At 40.0% G+C, this 16,374-nt stretch overlaps 1 protein-coding gene across 1 annotated transcript in view; it reads right to left on the bottom strand.

The window, feature by feature from the left end:
• Positions 1-189: 189 nt before the first annotated feature.
• LOC113493964 (probable E3 ubiquitin-protein ligase HERC2) overlaps positions 190-16,374 on the bottom strand; it is a 39,567-nt gene continuing 23,382 nt past the window's right edge. Inside the window, exons 43-69 of the mRNA XM_026872026.1 lie at positions 15,843-15,978; positions 15,177-15,329; positions 14,685-14,852; positions 14,299-14,396; positions 13,816-13,975; positions 13,422-13,507; positions 13,245-13,379; positions 12,645-12,934; positions 12,468-12,576; positions 12,215-12,326; positions 12,020-12,114; positions 11,676-11,782; positions 11,193-11,370; positions 10,759-10,882; positions 10,380-10,509; positions 10,071-10,177; positions 8,839-8,966; positions 8,344-8,493; positions 7,827-7,949; positions 7,243-7,453; positions 6,551-6,745; positions 5,990-6,162; positions 5,583-5,713; positions 5,049-5,212; positions 3,790-3,944; positions 3,478-3,590; positions 190-3,311 (exon numbers count right to left, since the gene is read on the bottom strand). Coding sequence (XP_026727827.1) covers positions 3,146-3,311; positions 3,478-3,590; positions 3,790-3,944; positions 5,049-5,212; positions 5,583-5,713; positions 5,990-6,162; positions 6,551-6,745; positions 7,243-7,453; positions 7,827-7,949; positions 8,344-8,493; positions 8,839-8,966; positions 10,071-10,177; positions 10,380-10,509; positions 10,759-10,882; positions 11,193-11,370; positions 11,676-11,782; positions 12,020-12,114; positions 12,215-12,326; positions 12,468-12,576; positions 12,645-12,934; positions 13,245-13,379; positions 13,422-13,507; positions 13,816-13,975; positions 14,299-14,396; positions 14,685-14,852; positions 15,177-15,329; positions 15,843-15,978 — 3,897 coding nt within the window. The 3' untranslated portion in view covers positions 190-3,145. The remainder of the gene's footprint in view (positions 3,312-3,477; positions 3,591-3,789; positions 3,945-5,048; positions 5,213-5,582; positions 5,714-5,989; positions 6,163-6,550; positions 6,746-7,242; positions 7,454-7,826; positions 7,950-8,343; positions 8,494-8,838; positions 8,967-10,070; positions 10,178-10,379; positions 10,510-10,758; positions 10,883-11,192; positions 11,371-11,675; positions 11,783-12,019; positions 12,115-12,214; positions 12,327-12,467; positions 12,577-12,644; positions 12,935-13,244; positions 13,380-13,421; positions 13,508-13,815; positions 13,976-14,298; positions 14,397-14,684; positions 14,853-15,176; positions 15,330-15,842; positions 15,979-16,374) is intronic.

Below are 16,374 nucleotides of genomic sequence, written 5' to 3'. Positions count from 1 at the left end.
TGGTAAAAATGGAACCCTATTACTGAGGTTCAACTATCTGTTTGTGAACAGATTTGAATCATTATAGCTGAAGTTTTAATTAAAGAAAATTTCACAGATGATGATTTGCTATACATTAGCCTATTTTAATAGAAACCTAAGTGCCGCGAGTCCGACTTGCACTTAAATATTCTTGAATAAAACACAGTGTTGAATTAAATATTTATTTATAGTACTTTATAATATGCATGTATAAAATAAATAATGCTGCACAGATAGATCACAAAAAAGCTTCATAGTTTCAGATCTCAAGAGAAAGAACAGTCATTTTCCTTACTTATTTACTCTTTGGTGTTAAGGAATATTGGTAAGTATTGGAGACAATAGAAAAGGCTAGGTATCGAAAAATAATATATCATATGAATGGCTAGTGAAGTAGCAATGATTTTAACTAACTTTACATAATTAATTGTTACCTACTATGGTACTAAGGTTTCAATGGCATTCATCTATTTTGCAAGTTTTAATTTATCACTATAGGCTTAGGAATGGACATAGGATGCTGTCACCAATACCATTAGGGTAAATTATTTCTTTAATCAAATTATTTTAACAAAAATACTCAATTTTAACATAAATCTGATAATACAATACAAACGAAATGAGTAATATTTGCAAAATAATTGACATAAAGTACTGTTTTATTTTGTGCATTCTATATTATTTCAGTATCAAAATTTTAGACTAATCGTGAAAGTCTAGCACCAAAAGCCTACAGATTAACATCACTAGCAAAGCAACTATTTAGTGAAGATCTAATATAATTACAATAAATAATTGTCGAGATAGGATTCGGATACATACAAACAACACAGTTACTTTGCATTCACCAAACAATGAAGCGATTGGTATATTTAGTAGAATATAAAAAAAAAACAACATTAACAATCGATTGCATTTAACACAGGTCTTATGTAATAAGTATACATTGTTACAACATTGTTCTAGTGAAGTGTTATGAAACGTCTTTACTATATTTTTCATATCCCATCTAATTAAATCATCAATTTCATAATTCCAAAATTCATTGTAAAATGTGGTTAATAAAGATTTATATTTGAAATGGCAAGGTAACAAGGTTAGTTGAGAAAAGGTACTGCCATTTTTAAATTATGCATTCCAGCAGTGTTGCCAATGATTCACCCTGCATTGATTGGTTACTAACTCATTACTTACTTATATAATTGGCAACAAGTTGTAGATGATAATGTTAACGACTATATCTAAGACCCAGGCAGCATTCACAACAGTGGCGATCTAATTTTGCATTAACATCTTGCCGGCGACCTACGTATAAATTGCAGCAAATGACTAGCTTTTTATAACATTTGATCCGCGAAAATGCATTCTTACAAATCCTATCTAATACAACCGTACCCTCGCTTTATGCCAATAACATCACAGTTCCATGATTTATTCAGTCAATTTCTATTAAATTGTATCTTTTTGCATTTTAGTAATTTTGTTAGTTGTAATAATTTTCTGAGATCTTACTACGTGGCTCTTTGCCAAAGCCCATGTGATAAACGCATTAATTTTGAAATTGTGCTATTGTATTCGAATACCGATTAATACTGAACTTTTTATATTTGTTGTGTATATCTTGTTGGTCATTTTAGGTCCTTGAATAGGACCTCTCCGCCTAAAATTTGGAACTTACACATTCTATATACATGCTTTGTCGTTGTCCGCATACTTTAACATTCCTTTTCGCCATCATTAAGCCATTCCTTGGGGCTTCATCGTTCCTTAAAAATAACGAATTGTGCCACTAAACTCAGTCCAATTCGGGCTTAAAGTATTATTGCTCAAACATTGCAACTTAGGAGTTTGCACTACTTGTAACATTCATTTGTGAGAATTAAAACATAAACGAGGACTGAGTTTAGTGATCCTATGTGTTAAAACGACGTGTAAGAGATTTAAAAGCATTACATTAATCAATATGGAATGTGGCAGTGTTGCCTTCTCGTTGTATACATTTTTAGTGATAAAAATTGTTCGTGCGTTTGTGTCCTAGGCTATGGATGGAATGCTGTAATTGAAAATCCAATTTGCTACACAAGTAACGTTAACTTATATTGTACGCACAATATAAGGAAGTCTTAATAAAATAGTGAACATAGATTTAAAAGTGTTACTACGGTAAAATATCATGATTACAATGAGTAATTGATTTTCAGAGTATTCGCAGAGACATCGCTCAATCAATATCAATATATATTATATCGTGCGAATGCCAAATATCTTTAACACCTCACTAATGTTTTCGTATAGAAAAATACTAATGAAGCTTCGTCCTTAAACATACTGTTATCGACTAGTATGAAATACTTGCAAGTAAACAATGTAACATAGATCTAAATAATTTTTAAAATAGTTCGAAGACAATGGTCCTTGCTGATACAAGTAACACAAAAATACAGATTTCTGGTCTCCTTAACCTTAATTTAAAACATGTCGATTAAAAAAATAACAAATATTATTACATCATTTTCTCAGATTTCACAAATACAAAATAGACATCATACTTATAAATATTTTAAATGTACGCAAATTGCAGTGGAGAATATGTATGTGTACATCACGATTTCTAATTTAGAACTTCAATGACGGACTGATATGCAGGCACTGTAAATGTGCCAAGCGGGTTGTATTCGATAGAGAGAGATTTGTTCAACAGTGCTGAACTATTTGTCATACTAGAGGCGAGTATGGGAGCTGCCGGTTATCTCCAGTTTGTCCTCATATGAAGTCGCAAACTCGACACCACACGTTCATATTAAAAGATGCTCGTTTTTGTTTCACCCAACCATGTGCTACAGTCAGGTACCACAGTAGTGTCGTACGTCGTTGTCGGCTACTTCAAAGCCACGTCGGAAGCCCGCTGAATTTTATAAATTCGACAGTCAAATGTCCAACATTATTCCGTAAACTTTACAGTCAATTACCGCACATGCAGCGCGAGTACAGCGAGGTCCAAGATTTACGACGGCTGGCCTAGAAGCATTAGTCCCACATGTTACGAACAGGTTGTATGTCAGTTACCGCACACGTTCCGCGCCGCGAGCAGCGCGATGTCGTCGTGTATGGTCCAGGGCTGGGCTCAGAGCCACGTGGGCGGGCGGCTGAGCGAGTACAGCGCGGGCGGCGCGGCGGGCGCGGGCGCGTCCTCCGAGTCCGACTCCTCGGACGACACACGCTCCGCCGCGCTCAGCGCCACGCGCGCGTATTCGTCCGTGTCTATACTCTTGCAGAAGTGGATCGCGTACCTGAGGATATTCGTAAACAGTTTAAGTATCGTTTGGTTATATGGTGACAAATAATCTTCAATTCTTTGACAATGTTTGATTGGATAACAATCTAGAGAAAAACACAAGCGAAAGGAAGACCTAGGATGCGTAACTGAAATTCTCGTAATGTGTGATCTCTATTTACCTCAGTTTCTCCCTTAACACAGTCTTGCATGAGTATCTTGGCATCTTGAGAAGGAAGAAACACGTGTAACTCTCCGGCAAGAAGTGATCTGGCGGCTGGTACTTGTCTAAAACCTACAAACCGACAACAAGCGGGATTAGTTACATTTTTTACTAAAAACGCGTCATAACTTTTTGTTTTTTAGCAACTTTCGAGTACTGAAAGAAAGATGGACTGATACAAAATGACCGATATTGCGCAATACAAGTAACATCGAGGCAGCTTGGGTATTTGTCGGCGTCATAAGTGCGAGATATAGTAGTATAATGTTACCTGCAGTACGAAGTCCCTCTGGCGCGGGTCCTGCGGCGCCCGCGGCAGCCGGGTCCGTCCCCACACGAAGCGCAGGAACAGCGCGCGCTCGCTGCCCGACAGCTCCTCCATCACCTCCCAGAACCATTGCACTAGTGGCGCGTTGGGCTCGATACCTGACAACAAACGCCAGTGTTAGGAACTACATGTGTTGTCTACAACTAAACTTTTTCAAGAAAGATCTTCCCAAGATTTTTCAGGAAAACGTGCAGATTTTGGTGCAGGAAAACGTACAGCGTATATTTACATACAGCGAACAATAATAATAGTGGAATGACACCTGACAAACCAATAAAATGACAATGAAATAAAATTAAGCGCCGCCAATTGCATTTCCATTAGTCTTATCCCCGTTTTCACCAACATCCTTAAAGGTACAAGTTGGCAGCCGACCGCAGGCGACAACTGCAGACGACATGTCGTCGCTTTATGTCGTCGCGACACGTCGTTGCGTTCTGTCGCTGCAGTCATGATTTTGATCCCGACTGCAGACGACAACTGCAGATGGCATCCAGTTGATTCCGAGCGGTCCGTGAAATAAGATGTCTGACGTGTTTGAGAATAGTGATCGCAATTTTTTACGTCTTTTATTAGAAGAGGAAGATGATGATGATGACTTGCTTTTATTATACAGAAATAGACGACAAGCCACATGTCCTATGATTAAACGCAGAGCAAGTGAGGGAACTTATTCAATACTGATCAAAAACCATTTGAAAAGCGATATGAAAGAATTCAGAGAGTATTGTCGTTTAAATGAAACACGCTCGACGTGTTGTTGCTCCGGCGTCAGCGACACTACTGATTTGCGGTCGGGCGACACTGACATCTGACGCTCGGCGACGCGTCGCTAGCTTCCTGTCGCTAACTACGGAGGGAATTTCATAGAAATACATAGAAACCAGTAGTGTCGTTGCGACATGTCGTCTGCAGTTGTCGCCTGCGGTCGGCTGCCAACTTGTACCTTTAGTCTTTCATTCCAAAAACGTCATCCTAAGCATTTCAAAATTCTATTCTATTCTATAAACATGTCTCAATTAAATAAAGGAAATAATAATATATGCTGTGCAGGCTGGTTGTGTTATGTGGCCCAGAATAGGGCATCGTGAAATCCTTCGATTTTAGAGGAGGCCTTTGCCTATTAGCAGGACACAGTAGGCTACATAAAAATATAGTATATATACGCATGGCAGAAATAAAAAAGCAGCCTAAAAGAGTACCTTTATAAGTGGCGGAGGCCCTGAGCGCCTGTACGGGTATGTCCGGCGAGCCGCACACGAGGGTCTCGAGCTCGGCCGCCGTGAACAGCGCCAGCAGCGGCGCGGGGATCACGCGGGACATGCCGTCGCGGACCGCGCGGACTTGCTCGTCGAACTCGTGCAGTCTGCGGACGACAGATGTAAAGAATGATAATAAAACTGCACTAATTTAATTCTAGTGTTGCGATGGGTTTCACATACATTTAAGTGATATGTACCGAGACACTCAGACTCAATAAAGGCATTCGTGGATAGCAAAAATGCTTATCATTCGCGGTGTTCGAACTCGCCACACGTAGCGTTCAGTGGATTTAGCCTGGCCACCTAACTACTTGGCTATTCATGGTTAAGGTATATTTTATAAACAATTCTTTAGGTGACTGTTCTTCTTCTTCTTGTGCTAGTTAATTTTTCAGACTAACTCCCACGAATTAAGCTCAATATACTTTAAATACTATTCGAACAAGTTAAGACACAAAACCATAACTAACGTACCTGTAGTGTAGAGCCAACTGCACGTATTCGTCTTTGTTGTCAGGCGTGACTCTCTTGTGCCTGGTCGATAGCGGCACTTCATGACCAGCCGCCGACGGTATCGAGAATGGAAGCTCGAGATTTTGTAGTTCCTACCGATAAGATTACAAAATATTACATATACATATGTTAACTTTTGAATCACAGTAACCGTTTGTCTTCTAACAAATTTCATGAAGCGTTGTCTGTTGCAGTAAAAAAATAATAGCCTAACAACATTTTTTGGAACGACATCTGTGCCTTCCACTCATTACCAGATCGTCTTTTTCAAGAGCTACAAAGAAACCAATCAATTTGGATCATGAGTCATATCTATTTTGAATACCCTAATCGATTATTAGCAAAGCTAAAACCATGACGTCACAAACCTTATTACTAGGCGTCATATCCCGTATACAAAGCAGTGCCGGCAAGAAGTCTTTGTCCACTTCCGCCAAGTCTTGCGGCCGTAGCGGCTGTCCTGCTAACTGCCGCCATACGCCCTCAGCGAGCGAGAGAGATAGGGGCGAACCGGTACGGATTGCGATACCCATTAGTACACCTGCAGATGAAATAAGATGTTAACTTGATATTTGTGTGTAGTCAGTAATATAAAATAAAGGTTCCTACCTTTATTTTATATGTGTACCAAAGTGGTCTCACGTACGCAAAGTGATAATTGATTTTATTGGATTTTGCAGGGGCTTTTTCTTACATTATACAAGGTTTATTTCCTAAGGTAGTCATCTGTCAGTCATCTAATTTGCTACCGCATTAGTCCAAAAAGCAATTATTTATTTCGTCTCTTCATTATTGTTTGATGTATTCTCTGACTGCGACAGTCGTCGTAAATGGCTACGCTTTTTTCCATTAGAAACATAGCTTCAACAAATACTTAAGAACAGCTTAATGGTACCATTCTTTTCTCCATACTAATAAATTCGACTTACCAAGAAATCGGAAGCAGTTAAGATGCAGCGGTGTATTAGCAGTGGGGTTGAGTAGGAAGGCGTCCCTGGAGGCGCCGGCGTCGCCGCGTCCGTTGGGTGTGGCCATCAGCAGCGGCAGCGAGCCGTTCTGCAACTCCTCACACATCTCCGCGATGCTCTCGCTGTAGCCGCCGCCGCAGTCGTCCACACTCTCACCTAGATATACACCATATTTAAATCGTAAGTAACTTGTATGTGTGTAGTGGGTATTTTATAATGAAAAGAGTCATCTCAGATGATTCTTCTCACGTTTTTATTTTAATTAAACGCAGGAATAGTTTGTGTACAAAAATAATTACTGATCAGATCAGAAGTCTTGCTTAACTGAGGAAATTACAAAGAAACCAGAAGAAAGAAAATTATACGGGCAGCCTTAGTATAAAAAAATATTCGTAATATACTTTGGCATAACATTCCGCATAATTTTAACAATGCTTTTATTATTCATAGTTATTATTATATAAGCAGTATTTATGCGTAGTGATCGTAATACTGAATCTGGTTATGAAAATATGGATTATGCAAATATGTTTAATGTTAATCATTATTAAACCATGCCAATTATTAAAATACTGCTCGCAACGTGTTGCAAGTTCAGCCCCCGAATTTCCCTTAACATTTAACTAAGTTACGACTGTCCCATCACTACTTACCGACAAACTTGACCTTCCACACGCGATGCGGCAACGCCAGCGCCTCCTGCGTGAGCGCGGGCAGTCGCGCCACCATCTGCCCGAACACGGAGCGCATGCCGGCGGGGCCCGCCAGCCCGCTGCCGCCGCGCCGGGCGCGACGCGCCGCCACGCGGGACAGCTCCACTACAGGCCCGTGTTGACGCTCACGTAGCATTGTTGCCATTATTGCCTGGGGGTTTTAAATTAAGTGTAATACTCTAAAGTGAAGGTAAGTGATATTTCACCAAACGAAAGAATTAAATTCAAATATTTGAGCGAGTTTTTCGTCTCTTCGTTCCCAAGTCGGTCTATGGAGGCTGTTTTCCTTATATAAATATAAGTTAAAGAAGCCTTTAATAGATAATTTGCGAATGTCCTTTGAAGTGGCAAAATTACGTAAATGTAAGCTAAATGTGCGACCTTTGAGATAGCCATAAGTATGAGGATTTGTATTGGCCTAAGGCTTGAACCTTAATTGATGAATAAATCTAAGTAGATTTAAAGACACATACAACCTTCAATTTTGATCTAATCTACCACGAACGACAGCAAAAAGTACTCACCTTTCTAAACGCCGCTTCCTTAACGCTATAGAACAGCAGGGTCCTTAATTGATCTAGAGGACCGTCAAGGATCAATAACGGTAGATTTGGACAAACCAGTTCCGAAAATTGATGCAACAATACCTGCAAAAAAGACAACGTTTACTGATGTGTTATCCACTATCACGTTCTTCAGTGCCCATGCTTGCTACCGGGCGAGTACCCCAGGACTCAACGGAGAGCTTTTTCATTCCCACGGGCCACGAATTGCCTTCGACGTAGAGCAAGTAGTAAAAAAGTACAAAACAGGAGCTCTATACTGAAATGAAATGCAATGAATGAAACTCTCAAGAAGTACTGTTAAATTTCTTTCACATTTTTGCTTCGAGACAAAGAACTCTTGTTTTTTACTTTTAGCAAACGTTCTCAATAGAAGCTTATTGGGAAGCTGCTAGCTTAAACGTTCTCAATATAAGTACAGCATATTAATCGACGAAATTAAAGAGCAAATTAAGGATTTTTTTATATATTATCTTACCAATCGATTGCATATAAGTTGTGTCGGCAGATCTCTTAGCAGATGGCATTCTAACGGCGGCGGTGGAGGTGGTCTAGGCGCGCGAGGCGCCTCCACACACAGCGCTACAGTGTGAGCGCTGCCGCAAGCCACCTTAGTTACGCGTTTACCCTGGAAATAGCATATTGATGAATAGGAAGTAGATATAAACGGGGGGTGATAACAGCTGAAGATGCTGAAGACAAAAAAAAATAGAAACGTATATTCAAAAAGACAAACTGGTTTAAAGTTCAGAAGAGCTTTTGGCGTAATGAATTCGTTAAGTTTATACACAGAAGTGACATCACGCGTAAGTTCTAGTAAAAGAATAGAAAAAGCTAACGACAAACCTTCAAAATTGAAGTAGCCTATAATGAAAAATTACAATCATGTTTACTTTAGTACAACACATGGAAAATAAGACAACATACACATATAAAAAAAAAAATGTACTTTTTAACAACAATAAATACATACCTGTAAAGCCATCAAAAGCCTAGGCCTCTGAGCTGCAAGCGTGGTCCCGTCTCCTAATTGTCCCTCATCATTGTCACCCCACGTGTAAACCTCGCCGCTGTCCGTACACGCGACGCAGTGGAGACTCCCTAGACATAGATTGAGGTAGTATTTTTAGTTACTACATATATAAAATTGTAAACATGACTAACTTTTGAATCGTCCCAGATGGGATAGAGTAGGGTAGGGGTAGAGTATTTAGTAATCGTACGAAGCCAGACGGGTTCTAATCAATATTATTATGAACTAAAAATATATATTTTTGAGTAAACAAAAAAGTTTGAACATGTTTATATTTTTCACTTCGAAATTTTTTAACGGCCTCAGAAAATGTGACCATAAACATTTATAGGTATACTAGCTTTTGCCCGCGACTTCGTTCGCGTGGAACAGTGACTTCCGGCAGATTTTTTGTTTTACTCACATAGTTCCCGATCTCGCGGGATTTTTGAGAAGTTCCCGCTCCCGCAGGATTTTTGGGATAAAAACTATCCTATGTCCAACCAAATGCGTGTAACGAAACCATAGCGCGATCTATTTCGATCCCAACGCCATCTATCGACCATAGTGACAACTCGGATTATTTATCTATACTCCGTTCGGGCATTTTCTTTGTACTAAAAGTAGTATTATATTTTTTATATGTTATTTTATTATTTTTTTAATACCTTTTTACTATTTATTTACTTTTTTCCGATGAATTAAAACAACATGAACCGAACTCGTGTAACGATCGACACCATTGCGCGTAGTACTAATAGAATTATCTATACTCCGTTAGAGCATTTTCTTTGTAGTAAAACTTTTATTATATTAATATTATTTTTTTTACACCTTTTTACTGTTTATTTACATTTTTCTGATGGATTTTCCGATGAATTAAAACAATAACATGAACCGAACACGTGTAATGACACCATTGCGCGATTAACGCCATCTATCTACGGAGCATAGGAACAGCTCGACATTTGACCAATAGATGGCACTATTATATAGTATGTCCGTAATAAATTTTATTTTTTATTTTTATTTTTTGTAATAAAAACTATCCTATGTCCTTTCTCAAGTTTCAAACTATGTCTGTACCAAATTTCACACAAATCGGTTCAGTAGTTTAGGCGTGAAGAAAAGACAGACAGACAGACAGAGTTACTTTCGCATTTATAATATTAGTTTGGATAATGTGGACTCACCTGTAGCTATAGATACTATAGTCTTTCCTTGCATGCCAGTAACACGCATTGGTCGACGCACATGCTCGTAGCTGCCGTGACCGAGTCGATGGTAATCTCCCTTACCCCTATGAAACAAAAGTGGCTTGTTGCAACTGAACTGTATGAACACTATCAGATTTCAAAAGTTCCCGAGTATAAAGAACAGGGCATAAAGGAGCTGAACTGTAGAATTTTGGCTATTAATGCTAAACAATATTAAATACGTAATCACGCAATATTAAGTTTGTAAAGCAGATCTCGATTTTTGTATAATAGACACCAACTTACCAAGTATAAACACTTCCACATTGACACAAAGCAACAGAGAATTGAGATCCGCATTCTACTTTGATAACTCTGAGACCTTTTAGGCAGTCTATTCGCATAGGAAGCTTACAGCCCTCTGATCCGCCACGACCTGAAACATTAACCATGCTATACTTCTATCTTCCTTAATAGGTTTTTAGATTATCCATAACGAACTAGCAATGAAACATTACAACTTTAATCTGTATTTGGACCTTATATACATACAATAATGCTCATTATCAAATTTTGAAACAGCTTTGTTGTTCGTCGTACCCACCCATTTAATTTTGAACCTTATTAGCATACAGTGAGAGCTTATTGTCAACATTACATCTACATTATCTACATTAATTCGTACCTAATTTCCCATAGTCACCGTCTCCCCAAGACCAGACGTTGTCGTCATCAGTGATGCAAAGCGTCTGCGCATCTCCTGAACCGCAGGCGACATCTATCACTCTATACGTCGATAATGCGTCCACCTGAAAGTACGGAACTTTGTTATAAGAAAAACCTGATTTTATTTTGTTTTATAATGAAATCCAACTAAGCCGCTACTTCGTAGAAATCTCTCCAAATAATTTTCTACCATAATTTGTAAGATACTTAAAGTAGTCGTGTATGTTGTGTGTCAATGATAATCTTAAACACGTTTTTACAAGGCTTTCATTTATTACAAATATATAACATATTATTTTGAATTTCATACATACTTGCTACTAAGTAATATTCTTTCCCACATGCCATCAAATAATGCTTGTTTAAGAGGTTATGATATACGTATATTCTTACCATTTTAGGCACCAGCTGATCTTCAGAGTCCCCATGTCCGAGCCTCCCATACCTGCCCTTACCCCATGTGTATATCCGCCCACGCGCGGTCAGACACGCGGAATGCGCTCCGCCGCAAGCGATCGCTACCACTTCCAGTCCAGATAGAGCGGTTATTAGCTTTGGACGGTCGTAGCTCCTAAGAATTAAACAAATATTGTTCTTTTTAAAGTCCATAGCAATAATAGAATCCTTCAAGTATCTCTAATCCTACAGCTTTGTCTGTTTGACTGAATATCACAGCCAGTTTATTAAGATTAATAAAAATATGCTACTATTACGCTATAAGTTATCGGATTGCATTTTTTACATCTTACTTGAAGAAAGTCTTAAAAGATGTCTTTTCAAAGTTAGTGTCACACTTTGAACAAGCAGAAAACTAAGCAAATTCATCGCGATTGAAATGACAATGTTTGAATTACTTAAAGTAATGTTTACACTTACACTCTGTTCCCATGGCCTAATTTACCATCTTCACCTTCACCCCAGCTGTATACTTCACCGTCAGAGGAAAGCGCTAGGCAATGCTTGCCTCCTGAATTACAGGCCACCTGAAAACACAAAGATATGAAGTACACCACAGGGAATAGCGAGTCACTCGCATACGCTACGCACACCATTCCTTGTATTGCCGTGTAGTATAACACAACACGAGAGTCACTTAGCAATGAGACTAAATAACTCTCACCTTCTTATCGACTACAGCATTGTATATTTAAAGTACATTACCGATGAGTTTCAAACTTGTAAAATGGGAGGGGCGTATTACAATAAGAAATGAGTGTTACCTTTGTTATAAAAACGTGCTGAAGTGAAGATAGCAAAGTGGGCTGTGAAACAGAATCGATACCGCCAATGCCTAAACGACCGCCAGCGCCATAACCTGTTGTAACACAATTATTTTTATTTTAATACGAGTTAATTACGGTCATCGTATTAGATTTGATAACATTTTTTGTTCCTTTGGTTTTATTTGTCCTTACCTGTGGCATAGACTTTTCCGTCTGGCGTCACGGCGAAGAGCGTTTGTTCTCCTCCAACTAATTGAACGGGATTGAGAGCGGCGAGAGCGTGGCACGGGGTGGGCGTGCGAACCTTATCATTTAAAATGAATTGATTTATTTATTGCGACTACTATCGTCTATGAAATTTCATGTTGAATGTTGTGTCTCGTTGTAAACCTTATAATCCCAGTCCCAGAATCCAGGGGTTAGTCTGTTACTATTTCATAGTTACCTTGGCACCCTCCACCCCGCCTAATTGTCCGCGGTGGTTGTGGCCCCAGCCGTACACAGCACAACCTCGGGAACCGCTGCCCCACCAACCGCACCAGTCCTCTGGACGCCTAGGAGATAGATACATGTTAGAAAGCTATGAAAACAAAAACAGAATCGAAAACAAAAAGAGACTTACTTATTAACCCAATGCAAGAGCTGTTCATCGTGCTGCTTCGTAAACTTGACATTATCTTCCCATTGGTAGCACGTTTCACTGGTAGCCTCATCCGTATTATACACGCCAAGATCCGCTAATCTCTTACGAACATCCGCTAAGAAGGGTGTCGGTAAGGTAATGCGACGGATGAGTGCGTCAGCTGTGCGCACGCAGAGGCAGTAGCGCTTGAACCACGTCCAGCGGGCGCCGTCCGGACCGCTGCACACACGGGCTTCCATACGTAGACCGCAGGCGAGCCATGCTAGTTCCTGGAAATAAAAATGATTTAAATGTTTCATGATGTGAAAGCGTGATAACTGCAAATTTGTATTTTAATATAAAATAGCTCTAAAAACTATGACAAAGCGGTTAAAAAAATGGGTAATAATACTTACTTTTGAGTTACTGTGACGCAAGGGGTGCAATTTATCGAGTTATAAATCGGAGCCTTTAAAAAGATTTTATGCGGGGCTATTACGACAATTGGTGTCATATTTAACGAAGTAGGGAAATTGCCATCCTAGCCACAGCCAATACCTCAATTAAACGAACATATTAGGAAAAGCTAGCATATGATACCTTGAGGTAGTGCGTGTGCAGCAGATGCGAGCCGGTCCTTAGCGCGGGCTCCTCGTGATCGTACTGCGCGTGCAGCAGCTGCGGCAGGTGCTGCAGCGCGGGCGGCGCCGCCGTGCTGGCCTCCACCGCGCCGCCCGCGCCCGCGCCCGCGCCCCCCGCGCCCCCGCCCGCGCCCGCCGCGCCCCCGCACACTACCCCGCGCAGGCGCCGCACGCACCACACGCGCGCGCGCCACGCTGCGACAAACACGGGACTTTCACTAACTGAGAAACATAACAATGCAATTTATATCAATAAAGGGCGTGTAGTTATCCATAAAAGTTCACTCTTCCAATCTTCGGCAATAAAGCAAAGCCATGCCAACATTTTTGCTCATCGTTTGACATTCCATTAGGTCTGGACGCAGCTAAAATAATTCAAGCCAACAGAGTTGCAAGCAAGCTGTCAAGCTAATATAGCAAATTATCCAACACATTAAATTTTAAAAAGGTACATACCATCACCACCACCATAGAAAGGCAAAAACGATTAAGAGTAAATGCAATTAAGTATAACAATAATGTCAACTTACATAGCGTGGGCATCTGTGCGCAAATCGCCAAAGCTTGAGCCAATCGCGGCGCCAACTGGTGATCATTCGATATTGCTGCCAATAGAGGACCGTCCAGTAATCGCCACGCCAACTCTACGGACGGACAGGATAACACGTAGCGATCTGAACCGCAATCCTGCTAAAAGAAAAACATGTGCATTACAACGAGCCGCGACTGATTGTTATTTTCAAATTCAAATTTATTTATTTGTTAAACATAGGTGGTAGAGTTGGTGAAAAATTACATTTTAGTGGCACTATGTTTCACCTTAGAACATAACAGCCTTATAACTTCCATCAGCCTTATAACAACAGCCTAATACAATTAAATGACATTGTTCATAGGCAGGCGACTTTGGCAAAATATGAAACATCTATGTTTGTATTAAGAAAAAGTGGTTATACGTTGGGTGTAACAGCACAATTATATTTCAGCATCATCAATTCAACTAAAGTACTTACAGAGACAGAATGTGTGGGTAGCTGAGGATGAGCGGTGAACCTCCATCCCCACCCGTTGACGGAACCGTCGCTTGTGAATCGCCAACGCAACTCATCACCTACAACAGAGATATAATTTTAGACACAAATATAATAGAACAATCAAGTGAAGATGTTTCAGTTTGCGTATCAATTGTGTGCATGTTGCATAACTGAGACCGTTTGCATATGTGTGAGTGTCTTAATTCATATGTGCGTGTGCCGTTTACCATTTGCGTGTGTGTGTGTATCACTTTACGTATGCGTGTGTCCGCCTTTGTGCGTGACACTAAACGTGTGTATCTGGGGCCACGGCAGTGCCCCAGCCAAGTCTCGATAGTAATACATCCTCATGTGTTGTATCTTACCGTTAACTACAATCTCTTGTGACCAATCAGAGGGTTCGCGTCCTGACCTCGTCGCTAGCACACGACCGGTGCTGTCCGATATTGTCAAAGGATCATTCCGTCGCTCTGTGGAACAGCCCTGCTCGAATACAACACGTAGGGATGTCGCACCAGCGATTTTTACTACACCTGTATTTGGAAAGAATTATTGTTACAAAAGTTTTGAACGAAGCAATAGCTAATAAACAGATCTCAATAAAAATTGTATAGAATATCTACAAAAAGGCAAATATACTTTGTAATTTTTGAACGTTTCATTTGACACCTTATGAAGGAATGGGTGTCCAATGAAGAAATAAGTATACAAATGAATATCCTTTGCAACCAGTCTTAGCAGTCAAATGTAAGTAACAGAGGTACATACTAGTGTCCTTTACCCACCATTAGCGCTGATATAGACTCTCTAATCATGTAATATCAACAATCAATACAATCATATCGTTTATTCCTCACCCGATATATCAGTATCGTCAGCGTACGGGTGCGGGCTGTCGACGGTGACGGGTTGCGGAGGGGCGCGCCCCCCTCCCGCCGCCGCCTCCTCCAGCTCACACACGCACACCTCCACCACCATGTCTGCTACTGCTGGCTTGCTGGCGCATAGTGCTAGACAAAACAAAACAGTGTAGATAATTAATTAATTGTATAATTTTAAACTGATCTAATGCGGGAACTCTATCTGGACATCTGCATGTTTCTTTAATTCATTCAGTAAGGTACAATTTTTTTTAGTGTTTCACCCCTTACTAGAAATAAAAAGTATTTCTTTTCTATTTCCCTTCTTTGGTGCACTACATTTTACTCATTTTTTTTAAACGACTCCTGCGGTATGGAATTTAATCCTTGTCTCGCGGGGGGTTTACAAACATACGAATCACATGCACAAAAACACCCAGACTCAGGTCAAGCATTCATAGATCACATAAATGCTTGTCTTTTGCGGAGATTGAATCTACGACACGAGGGGTACAGTGGGTTTGGCTTGATGACCTCAACCACTTGGCTATCCGCGCAATCGAATGCTCGTACTAATAATGAAACTTTCACACCAAATACACGATGGATCTCTATATTTGCTTCAAAATAAAAAACCAACACCCTAGGTCACAGTAAACTCACCCATAAGTACATCAGTGATAATCTTCACGGCATTATTCGAGTCTGGTATCCTGCCTGCCGCGGCTAACTTCAGCAGGTCTACAAGAGCCCTCGCGTCCGACTCGCCCAGTTGAGACGTGAACTCGTCGAGCGCCAGCTACAAGGTTCAATACTAATGTAGTCCAGTGTTTGGTGAAGTTGTTTTGTTATGATGTCTTATTGTGTGTGAGAGAGAGAGGGAAAAAGAGAGAGATGCGTTTGGTGAATACCGCTTCTGCAACAATGACTGACATGTAGTATGTGGATTTTTTGGAATTGATTTTTGTTACGTCTATGGGAAAGAGTACTCTACATTTTGTTTTAGATATTTCTGTATTGAAACAGTTAAGATCTATATTGAAGGCCTCGATTATTTTAGTTTACTCTTCATACAATAAGACATCATAATAACGTGTAATGAATATGAGTTTTTTTGGATGAATATGAAAGTTACATGATCTATTAGAACAAATGTTATGTGCACATGTTAAAAACAGAAAGAAAGCGAAAACAA

Source organism: Trichoplusia ni, chromosome 5 (genome assembly GCF_003590095.1).
Source record: "Trichoplusia ni isolate ovarian cell line Hi5 chromosome 5, tn1, whole genome shotgun sequence".
Lineage (NCBI taxonomy): Eukaryota > Metazoa > Arthropoda > Insecta > Lepidoptera > Noctuidae > Trichoplusia > Trichoplusia ni.
This window is presented reverse-complemented; position numbering and strand designations above follow the sequence as displayed.